Consider the following 12044-nt stretch of genomic DNA (forward strand, 5'->3'; position numbering starts at 1 on the left):
TTTCTGTGCGTTGCTCTGGTTTACCAGAAGCGGCTTAGTCATGCTGGCCACATGACCCAGAAGCTGTATGCCTGCTCCCTCGGCCAATAAAGCGAGATGAGCGCCGCAACCCCAGAGTCAGTCATGACTGGACCTAATGGTCAGGGGTCCCTTTACTTTTTAATCTACCAACAACACTGGTCAGTTTTTAATAATATTAGTGTGTGGTGGGGGAAGGGGATGATTCATACCTAAAAGTGTCTCAAGTAGTATCTACCTACATATCAAAACCATTTATTTAAAAATCACATTTAAACTCAAAAATCCAACTACTAAGCATACTTAATATCATAGACATATTATGAAATGACAGCTATTGAATAATTAAATAAACCCACCCTCGGTTTGCTTAAAATGAGATTATTTTAAACATATGATTTGTTACAAGTGCATATGATCCAAAATGAACAAGAAAAAAAAGTTCTAGTTATAGGTAGGTAGCCATGTTGGTCTGCCGTAGTCGAAACAAAATAATAAAATTCCTTCCAGTAGCACCTTAGAGACCTACTAAATTTGTTATTGGTATGAGCTTTCGTGTGCATGGGTATCTGAAGAAGTGTGCATGCACACAAAAGCTCATACCAATAACAAACTTAGTAGGTCTCTAAGGTGCTACTAGGGACGCGGGTGGCACTGTGGGTTAAACCACAGAGCCTAGGGCTTGCCGATCAGAAGGTCGGCGGTTCAAATCCCCGTGACGGGGTGAGCTCCCGTTGCTCGGTCCCTGCTCTTGCCAACCTAGCAGTTCGAAAGCATGTCAAAGTGTAAGTAGATAAATAGGTACTGCTCCAGCGGGAAGGTAAACGGCGTTTCCATGTGCTGCTCTGGTTCGCCAGAAGCGGCTTAGTCATGCTGGCCACGTGACCCGGAAGCTGTATGCCGGCTCCCTTGGCCAATAAAGCGAGATGAGCGCCGCAACCCCAGAGTCGGTCACGACTGGACTTAATGGTCAGGGGTCCCTTTACCTTTACCTTAAGGTGCTACTGGAAGGAAAAAAAGGAGTAAGAAAAGCTGTTACACACCTGATGCTGGGTCTGAACTGAGGCCGAGCTCGACCAGATATTTCCCTGAGTTTGATCATGATTCCAGGAGGGAGCCTGATCCTTGGCAAGTCAAAGTAGTGACCAACAGGAGGCACAAGAATATCGGAGGGATAAGTGAACTCTCGGTCTTCATCAATGGTGAGAGGCAGTGGGGAGGGGCTTGGGGTGAGGGCTGGAGAGATGACGCCATTGGCTTCCACTTGCCACTGGCACCTGGAAAAGGAAAGAGAGGGAGGAAGTCTTCTGTTCCTTTCAGGCCTCAAAACAAGATCTATCATTTTCAAAGTAAAGCAGATTAGAAGACAGTGTACCTGAAGTGCACATTCCTAGCAGAGAAACACACTTATTCCTCAAAACAACTCTAAAAACCATAAAACAGCTTCACCATGAAGCTGTCTGACAAACACCAACTGGGCCTTCAGTTTAAGAGTCTTTCTGACATCTCTTATGAGGGCCCTCTCGCACACTCTGGAATCTCCCATTTTGTTTGCAATTACTCCCATTTTGTTTGCAATTCAGCTATTCATCTGATTCATGAATTTAGGAAAAACAACCATCTTCCACAAATTTCAGCAACCTTGCTGTAACTCAGAGCCAATCCGGATGTGATTTGGGAGGTCTCTCACCCAAATTCCCAATGCGTTTTTCTTTGGTTGCACTGAAGGGGTGTGTGTATGTTAACCCTTTCCTGCTGGACTGGTCCTGACACAATCAACCACACACCGAAGCTGCCATTAGGTGTGATTTCACTTGGGTAAAAGGTGCAGGGGCGAAATGTTAACTTTCCAACTCTGCAATTGTATGATTTTATGATTCTTCTCCCACAATCCCCCTCCCCAGCAGCTGCTTTTCAACAGAGAAGAAGACATGGGAGATTCCTAAGCATGAGAGTACCACTTTGTATGGGCTTTGGTCCTAAGCTACCTGCACACAAGGGAAAAAGGCTTTGAAGGCTTCTGGCATCTGACAAGGAATTAACATCCTGCCCCCTTGCATTCATCCATATATTATTTACCTCTGTAAAAGTTTAGATCTCAGAAGATCTTGGCACGTTTCCTCCTCTTTGGTTATTTCTGGTCCATTGTACAGAATCCTCAGCATAGAGCAAGCCAGCACAGACAAGCCTAAAGCAAGGTCTACCAAGAATGGCAATCCTCCCGACACGTCTTCTGATGACTCCTTCGGCACAGAAAGGCAAAAGAGCACACACAACAATTAATGCTATTGGTTTTTATATACTTATAAGAGTGTTAAAGTTGAGTGACATGTGAATGTGTAGTCAAGGTAGTTGGGGCCCACAATATGTTAGGCAGTACCATTACATGCCTGTCCCTCTTCCTCTCCCCTCAAATCCAGCATATTTAGTTATTACAGCAAATCTCCATTAATGTCCCATATACAAACCTAACACAAGCCTACCTGAAGGAGTGTCACCACCCCCATCGTTCTGCCCGGACACTGAGGTCCAGTGCCAAGGGCCTTCTGGTGGTTCCCTGACTGTGAGAAGCCAAGTTACAGGGAACCAGGCAGAGGGCCTTCTCAGTAGTGGCACCTGCCCTGTGGAACGCCCTCCCACCAGATGTCAAAGAGAACAACAACTACCAGACTTTTAGAAGACATCTGAAGGCAGCCCTGTTTAGGGAAGCTTTTAATGTTTAACAGACTATTGTATTTTAATATTTTGTTGGAAGCTGCCCAGAGTGGCTGGGGAAACCCAGCCAGATGGGTGGGGTATGTATAAATAAGCAAATAGCATTATTATTATTATTATTATTATTATTATTATTATTATTATTATTATTATTATTATACCTGTGCTCGAACTGTACAAGCAAAGCCCCACATTGCTTTGTCTGGGGTGTTGTGTTCTCGGCCACTCCGCATTTCAAAGGAGAAGGTAACGGTGTCCCCTTCCACCTTATGTTTTGAAAGGGCAAAGGAGAAACAGTTAAACAAGCAGCTAAAGATAGGGTGCAATCCCTCTTTCATGCACTGCTATCTTCGCAGGCTTTCCATGGGGGTCTCAGGAGTATGGTGGGGTAGCAAGGCATTACAACAACTGAAATGGCTCTAAAAATCACAGCAAGTCACATTGGACAGACTCAGGTTCAAATCCCTACTCAGTCATGGAGCTCACTGGGTAACCTTTGGCTAGTCTTCCCAGCCAGCACTGCAAACGGAACCTATCTAACAGGATTGTGAAAATACAATTGGGAGGGAGGGTAGGTAGGTAGGGAAAAGAAGAATTTATGCAATTCAGAGCTCCCTGGAAAGGTAGGAGGCAAATGCAGAACATTAAATAAATGGATGTGTGTTTTAAGAGACTTTGCCAAAGCACTTGGACATTCTTGGGCAAGAATTGGCTTTGGATATAAAAGCCAACCACCCTTCTTCTGGTTGACCAGACATGAGATGGAAAACCCAAATAATACTCGCATACATAATCTGATTTCAGAGGTTGCAACAGGTAGAGGTCCTTGACCATGGAACCATGACAAAGGTGGAAAACACAAGGACTGGAGGTGACAAGGAAGTAACTGCATTTGTTCCAGGCCTATGAATCCATCTCTCTTACAAGAGATTATGCTTAAACCTAACTACAATGACACTATTATTTCATAATTTTGTTTTTAAAAATGACCACTAGCTTTTTTTTTTAAAAAAAAGGATTTTTAAAAAAACACAAAGACAATAGCCAGCCTTTCCCTGTACATTTCAAGTTATAACTGTATCAGAAGTTCAGATCAGCAACAATTATAGTCCTGGAGCTGTTCCTTTGCTTTTCCCTCCTCCTCCTACCACTCCTCATTTAACACTACAAAATAAATACTGAACTCAGCTGCTACAGTCCTCCTTGCATGGTTTTTTATGAGTCTACAACAAAACACAAACCATTTTTCTATAAAGTAGTTCCCAAACAACATTCAGATTTGGTTGAAATCTTGTTGCTGTTATTTTAAAAAAGAAAAATCTTTACTCCGTACCTTTACTAAGTCTTTGGGCCAACCAGTTCCTAAGACACTCCGGCTCCCATATCCTAGGGTGTTGCCCCCATATTCAGCAACCTTCCGGCTATTTGTGTTGGGGCCTGCGTAGATCACCAACTTCAAGAACATGAAATAAACTGTTAGGTGGGATAAAGATAAATACAACGTGCAGACTTACGGCAGTTTGAATATTTAAAGTTAATTCCAAATTGTTGTGAAGGAGACAAGCAGGTGGCTTCCTGGTTTTACACACAAATCACTGAAGCAATAATACAAATGGCTGATCTGGATCAGGAACCTGGCAGGAAAGGCCACTTTCCTTTTTGAACCCCACTCCCCATTATCCTGATCAGGATAAGAGCTTGTGGACTGCTGTTTGTATGCAAGAGAAAGATCTGATCCTTGGCAACTGAAGTTTTCCTTCCAATGCAAACATCAGGTGCAGACACTTCAGTCCCAATCAGGGTCACAGCAAGAGACACTCTGCCACACCCAGTTCAAATTTTGATCCAGATCACAGCCCACTCCATCCTATCTTTGCAGGTGTTTACACTTTTTTAAAAAAGCCACTGGCTAATGACATATATGGTGCCACATCTAATTTGGCCCTCAACTAGCGGTCACCATTCAGCAATGAATAAATTAATTGCAAGGGATCTCCTCTTCACACACTCCTAGCTTCTGTGATCCCACACAGAGGCTGGGATCAAAACCTTCCCCATTTTTTTCTTCCTGGCAAAAAACGGTGCTATAAATATGTCTGATAGGCATGATCTGCACTTTCTGGAAACAACTGAGGCCATTTTCTTCCTTTAAAAAACCATATTTTGGACACACGTGGAAGGCAATTAATAAATAACAATAATCATATTGTCCGTGATAAAGATAGAGAGCATTAAGGGACAGAAGTGCAAACTCCTGTGCAAACTCTACTGAAGGAAATGGAAATTGCACCACAGTACTGACTTGTTGTCTTCCACTGGGAAGATCTTTCTAGCATTCTACTAACCTTATCATAATCATACTGTGAAGAGCAGCGGCTATCAAACCTCAGGTACAAACAACGGGCTCCCGGAATATGCACTGTCTCCTTAAATTTGTAATTGTCTCTGACAGGGTGGACTGTCTCTACTGTCTTCCCAGCAGCCCAAGGAGCTGGAATCTTTAAGCCAGTAAGGAAACCTGGCTCTTCTTTTTCTTCTAGCATTCTAGCATTTAAGAAAAGAGTGAAAAGAGACAAACATTAGCAGAGAAAACCTAGAATTTGTACAACAAACCTATCACAACAGCAAACACATGGTATGTGAAGAAGGGCCTTGTGCTGAAGACAACTGTGACAATTGAAGGCAGTTTGAAAGAGGAATCGCTCAGCTCTGCTCAAGAGGCTTGCTTGGCAGGTTTTTCAACTTACTGAATTCCCATCTAGTGGGGGTATGGACCCAAGAAGGACCTCAAAGCCTGTGGGTACAAATAAAATGCCACTTCCATCGATGAGGAAGGCAGTTCAAACAATGCATCCTTAATATTAAATCTACTTCCAAGCTGATATTTACCATGCAGAGGAACCACACACGTTTCATACAGGCACATACAAGCTTTTCCTGAAGAACAAAGAGCGCATTTGAGGGTCCTTGCCATTGGGAATATAGGGAAAGCGGGGAGAGTTAACCCCCTTACCCCAGTGCTGCAGTGTAATGGGACCCCCATGGCTGCTGTTCAGTTTTACAAAACCACACAAGATTCACTAACAGATCTCACAACATCCCATCTACTTGTGACATAAGTTGTTAAAAGCAGGATCAGGTAATATACATTGTGCCCATTATGAATTAAAACATAAAGCTCTTGAAACAATCTCAACCTTTTCTAATTTTGCTGCTGTTCCTCTAGAACCCTTAAGGTGGCAGGGAAAGGGAGGAGAAATAAAAGCTGTAACTTGCTCTCCAGAAACACCTTCAGTTGGATCTATAACTTTCAGCTCTTTATGAGAAATTCCCCCCCCCCCATAAGCCTACAAAGCAATTTTACAGAGCAATGCAACGCGGACCCTGTGGGGTTCCTTGCTCTGAATCATTCTTCCATAATGATTTATGTTCAGAAGCAACATTGCCAGCAAGCATATGAGAGAGTGCCTTCAACATATTAAAGTAGTGAAGGATGAGGGTCAAAGGGCAGTCGGATGATGTTACGTTGATTACCTCTCATCAGGGAATAGCTTGCTCCTCTGCTCTGATGCCCCTCCAGTAGAACTGCCCGCTTCAGAGAAAACAGGAGACTGGGTTTTCAGCAGCAAGGCTGTCTGTAGCAAAATGAATATGGTTTGCTTGTGATTAGTAAAGTAGTATATAATGCTATCTCTCAAATAGGGAAGGGGGGAAAACTGGAGAGGCAGGGAGGGAGGTGAGAAAGAGAGAGACTGTCTTTGCAAGGGGTTGGACTCAAAGACTCTTTGAGTCCCTTGCAACTCTACAATTCTATGACTTGCTGTTGCTACTGATGCCCTGTCAATCCTCGCTATTGCCCTCAAAGATAGCACAGCTCCCCGGTCCAGATTACTGCCTGGAAGGAGAATGAGGATGTTTCCTCAATAGGCATTTAGCATGACATCAACATGATTCCTTCACTCATTTTTTACAGGGCACCCACACAACTCTATCACCTAAATATTGTCATCCTGTAGTTGCCCTGTGGTTCTTCCATCTTTTCTTAGACCACAAAAACTCCAACTTTTAGGAAGAACAAAGCAACAGTGCAGTCTCACAGCTCAACACACATTCATTATAAGACTTGTGGGGAATGTTGTTTTATGACCCTTTTTAATTACTATTTTGGTATTTATTTAAATGTTTCTCCATCTATATTAATGAAAGATGCAAAGAACTACAACACTCCACAGCTAAAGCATTATTTTAGTATAGTGTTACTATATTACTACACCATAGCATCATGATAAATTATATTATAGCTTACAGTGTTATAATGCTTTAGCTATGTTTCATTTAAAAATAGTCAGAAAAGTGATAACTAAAATATTTATTTCAAAAGGAAATAAATAGGGGGTCAGAAAACAAACAGCAGTTATAACATACCACAAGGGGTTTAGTGAAGGTGTGGTATGGACAGAACACAGTGGAATGTACACACAGAAAATGCACAAGACACTCAACAGGGTGGAAAATCAGCTGCAATTTCACTTATATCTTACAATGAAAAAGCAATAATTGGGTCATGCTAGGAGCCACCCATCTAGATGCAGCCTGAAGTTCTGCTTATTGGCAGATTTTGAACTGTGCTCCACATAGCACCGTATTATGGCTATGTGTAAGTCTTTGTAATTCAGTGTCCTCAATGCATTGTGGGAGCTCAAATTTTACAGGGATGAACATTAAGAAAATGATGTGATACTGTTTGCCATAAAAGGATGGATGCAACCCCCTATGGCAAACCCAGTGGGACAATAAGCATTATAAAAAGTTTGTTACAAGGTAGAATGTAACAATATCTCCATTCTGCACAAGAATATTTTCAGTAGCAAATATCATTCCAAGGGAAGGAAAAGAAACACAAAACCATTTGGAGGGGTGGAGGAGGGGAAAACCACCAGCAGAAGAAAAGGAGGCCATACCTGACTTGTGTAGAGGACTAGCTGCACCAGCTGAGGCATCAGAGCATCGGCCATGGTCAATGTTTGGAGATTGGGGTGCATCAGAGAGGTCAGCAAAACCGGAAGCAAATGGCCCAGCATGGTGGCTTTGATCACCTGCTCCAGGCCTTTTAACCTGCAATGAGAGGCCCTCTGGATTTAGAGCATCTTGCTGCCATGCTCACTTACCAGTCCTGCTTTGCCACACACAACTGGCTTACTGTGAAAATCCCACCCCAGGTTGCCTTAACCCAGGCATTGGCAAACTCAGCCCTCCAGCTGTTTTGGGACTACAACTCCCATCATCCCTGGCCACTGGTCCTGTTAGCTAGGGGTGTTGCGAGTTGTAGTCCCAAAACATCTGTAGGGCCAAGTTTGCCTATGCCTGCCTTAACCTCCCAAATACATCCTATCTCCATCTTCAACAGTGCAACAAGCTCTCTTAGGTGCTGTTCCCCAGATCCCTGACACCTCCCAACTTTCCACCATCTCTTCTGGACCTCCTGAAGCTTGCCCTTGTTGCTGCTGTTGTCAAACATCTCCTTCTCACACAGCTCACCTCTCCCACCCTCTGAAGGATGAATCCTTGCTCACAATGCCCCTGGTTCAGACTTTTCTTATTCCCTGCACATTTTAGTTTGAGACTCAGACCCTGCCTTAGCTTGCGTCCTCCAGCACACACAAAAACTGCATGACAGTTCCCCAAATCTCCTGATTTTGGCAACGATAAAGAGAGAGAAAGCAAAACGGTGCAAGTTCTGGGGAATGCCCTTTGCCAAGGAAGCAGACAGAAACTTGCAGAACTGAAAGGAAGCACATTCTAGTGCCATCTATTAGGCAGAGTATCAAGGGCCATTGGACTATTACACCTCCCTCTCTCATTCAGGAAAAGGGAATAGCAGCATGGCTACTTCTCTCATCCAGAGAAAGGACAGCTGCAGATAGCTTGCTTCCCTCCCTCCCTCCCTCCCTCCCTCCCTCCCCAGAAAGATCACTCTGCACCAACTGCCAGTGTCCTGGGACTACAGACTGGAAGCACATATCGATCCCATCCTTCATCCAGACAGCTGAGGGGTATCAGGTTGTGTGTCTTTTTGTTTTATGCTTTGCAGTCTGTTGCAAACTGCCTTGAGGACCTTTCAAAATAAAGGTGGGGCGTGGATCTCCAAAGCAAATGAAGTACATGAACTTACCGCTGCTCCCTGTCTGGAATATCGCTGTTTATCAGAGCAGTGGTGACTTGCTGCAGCATTTCTAGAACTTCATCGCATCCCGTAAGCATCTGAGTAGCCAGAGCCAAGATACTAGCTTTAAGCTCCTAGGCACAAAAACGTTAAAAAGAAACTTGTGTTTACATGACCAAGGGAACAGCTGGTCTTAAAAACAAACAAGCAAGCAAACAGAACAAAAAAAATAAGCATGGGCTTCCGAAGTTTATGTGATGATCATGACAATGAAGCCGGCACCAACAGATCTCTCCAGGACTGTGACTGGAGATAAATAGTTTCCTTCAAACAACTGAAGGTGGTCAGAGGGGCACCACTGCTTGTGGTCCCCATCTCCATCCAGCGGTCTTTTGCTGTGCTTTAGAATGCCCACTCATCCACCTTGATCAGAGATGTAACTGGGACACAAGAAATGGGTGGACACACCATGAAAACAGAAGCTGCTATGGCTCCACTTTTGACTCTGCAGGGAAACAATCTCTCTTTTCCTGTGTCAGCTGGAAGTTTAAAAGGTTAAACTCCAAAGTACTAGGAAAAATTTAATTAATTAGAGTGCAAGATGCACTATGCAGAAAATGAAGGACATATTTTGACCAGGAGGGCTCCCTGATAAAAACAACATGGAAGCCCTATTGGGTCATTTTTGAAGTAGGGAAGGTTCCTTCTCAGACACACAACGTGTCTTCCAATGTCTATGTATGAAGCTGAGCACAAGGGCCACAATTTCTAGTGAGGAATCAAGTTTGATTAACTGATTTTTTTTTTAAGTGCCAAAGTCATTTGGCAGCAGACTGTGAAAAAAATGTTAACTTTTTTCTTTAATATAAATACTAAAAAATATATAAGTAGCAGGCACCCATAACAGAAGGATTATATTTGTATATCTGTCTCTGTCTCTGTCTCTGTCTCTCACTCTCACACACAGGGGTGGTGGAATTCCTAAGATGCTGTTTACTTCCAAAACCAAATAAAATAATACCTCCCTCAGAATGACTGCTCTTCCTCCTATGCAAAATGACACAGATTTAATCCATTAAACCTTTTACAACAACTAGATAGTCCCCCCCCCTTTTTTTGCAGCAACCTTAGTGGGCACAGGAACATACACACACACACATTCCCCCTTCTTCTGTCCTCACCATCCTGCCCAATTGGCAAATCTTCTGCAGATCTGATGATGCTATTTATACTGCAGAAAAATAACGTTGTTTGATATTTTCCTATGGCTGACTGAAACAGTCATTCCCTGCCCCCTAGATTCTTTTTTTAAGTGGGGGGGGGGGGAGGAATAAAACATGCATGTTGCATTTGGGAAACTCCAGCTATTTAACTGCAGACAAGGGACTGTAGTGGGCTAGGCCCCGACTGCATACAGTACTTATCAGAATGGTTTATCCAGCCCTGTCTGCTGGCCAGACAAGGAACGAAACAGACAGTCTTAGAAGGGAAGAGAGGATGATACGAACTGCAGAGAAGAACTGGAAAAAATAAAAACGTGTTTGTAGGATGAAAGATGGCATGGACACAGTCAGCATTTACTTCATACAAGTACACAAGTACGCCAAAGAATAGCAAAAAGGAGACTGACAGAATTGAAAATAAAGGGGCAAAACTAAATATGGGCCTCCTGTGAGGGCCCTGTAGAAAGAAGTGGAAGCTGCTCTTATATTCCAGCCCAAGAGTTCAGCCTTGGGCTGTGGGCTGCCTTTCCTTCACTGCTCCTCCCTTAAGCAGCTGAGATAATAAATGCAAAGCCAGCTGGAAAAGTAGCAGAGGCCCTGCATAGAAGCATATTTTGCCCCATTTCTTCAGATAAGCAAGTAATATTCCCTAGAGAGTGGCGGTGAAGTTGATTATGTTTTCAGAAATTCTACAGCACTGCTTTGCTGAACACAGATCCCCCTGAGTGGTACAGCTAGCAACATGTTTAAATTTCAAAGTACTTGAAACTGTAGGGATAGCTTTCCCTTATCAGGAATACTCAGTGGTTCAGTTAAAGCAATAGCTCTAGGACAGTCACCCGGTCACGTTTGTAAAGAGGTCCATCTAGAATGGCATTGAGGCAGCAACCACTTAGGATCAAAGTTTTTAGAGGTTATCACACTGACTTAGAGTAAGTCAAAAGGTGAAAGAGTTGCTGATGGGGGCATCCATAGCACAGACATAAACAGGTTTGAAACCTACTTAAGGACCAAACCATATGATACGGTAAACATACCTTTAGGGAAAGGGGGCTTAAATCGGCCTCCCTGACATTTTTACTTTTGTTTTGAGAAAAAGGGTCTCAATTTGGATCACACTATCTACTAGTGCTCAGAGTCCTGTGCACGTTTCCTGTCAAAAATCCCCCCAGCTTCTTTGCTACTCAGGGGTCAGCAGGACACCAGTATGGAGTGGGAGCAAATTCCAGATCCGGGCCCCACCGTTGCTGTTTCTTCAAACTTAAATGAGGCTTGCTTAAGGGCATTTTTTAAAAAGAGTATTTTATCAGAATGTGTAGTTTGGCCCTAGGCAGCACAGCTTCTTTCAGGAAACCCTGAGCATTTCTGAAGGTGCAGAGAATTCTCAATTTAGAGGTTCAAAGGTCTGAGGTGTGAGAAAAGTCATGACCTTTCGTGAGATAAACCTGTTTAAGTCTATGTAGAACCGTCCAAGACAAAGGCTCCCTCCGGGGTTCCATGGAGGGGGTAGGGCAGCTCCAGGAATAAAAAGCGATGAAAATGCACAGCTACCCTGCATGCCAGGGATGGGAAACTTGCGGCCCTCTAGATCAGCCCTAGCCAGCATTGCAATGCTCAGGAACCATGGAAGTTCAGTAATATCTTGGAGGCCACAGGTTCCTGAGGCCTGCTCTATGTGAACACCCAGAGCACCCTTTTAGAAGTTAAGAAATAAAGATTTCATTGGGGGGGGCAGGTAAATACTGTAGAAGTTTTAAAGGCCCATATATGGATATATTCTAAAATGAATGGGAATAAAGTATAATGTTATAGGTTAAAAAAACCTGTAGCAAGGCCTGGAATACAGAACTATCTGCGACAGTTCTTTCTCTAAAACAAGGAGACTCTGGCATAAGAAAAGCCTGCTAGATAAGTCCAATGTCCCA

The 12044-nt window shown here is 43.4% G+C and overlaps 1 protein-coding gene across 4 annotated transcripts in view; it reads right to left on the bottom strand.

Annotated features, from left to right (window-relative positions):
- The window catches only part of HECTD4 (HECT domain E3 ubiquitin protein ligase 4), a 110965-nt gene that overhangs the window by 53728 nt on the left and 45193 nt on the right, over positions 1-12044 (bottom strand). For all 4 annotated transcript variants that reach the window (XM_082229627.1, XM_082229625.1, XM_082229628.1 and 1 more), the window contains exons 18-25: positions 8906-9030; positions 7695-7848; positions 6268-6368; positions 5079-5277; positions 4067-4186; positions 2895-2999; positions 2098-2261; positions 1062-1295 (exon numbers count right to left, since the gene is read on the bottom strand). In XM_082229627.1, the coding sequence (XP_082085753.1) occupies positions 1062-1295; positions 2098-2261; positions 2895-2999; positions 4067-4186; positions 5079-5277; positions 6268-6368; positions 7695-7848; positions 8906-9030 (1202 nt within the window). The remainder of the gene's footprint in view (positions 1-1061; positions 1296-2097; positions 2262-2894; positions 3000-4066; positions 4187-5078; positions 5278-6267; positions 6369-7694; positions 7849-8905; positions 9031-12044) is intronic.

Source organism: Podarcis vaucheri (genome assembly GCF_965113315.1).
Source record: "Podarcis vaucheri genome assembly, chromosome: 7".
Taxonomy (NCBI): Eukaryota; Metazoa; Chordata; class Lepidosauria; order Squamata; family Lacertidae; genus Podarcis; species Podarcis vaucheri.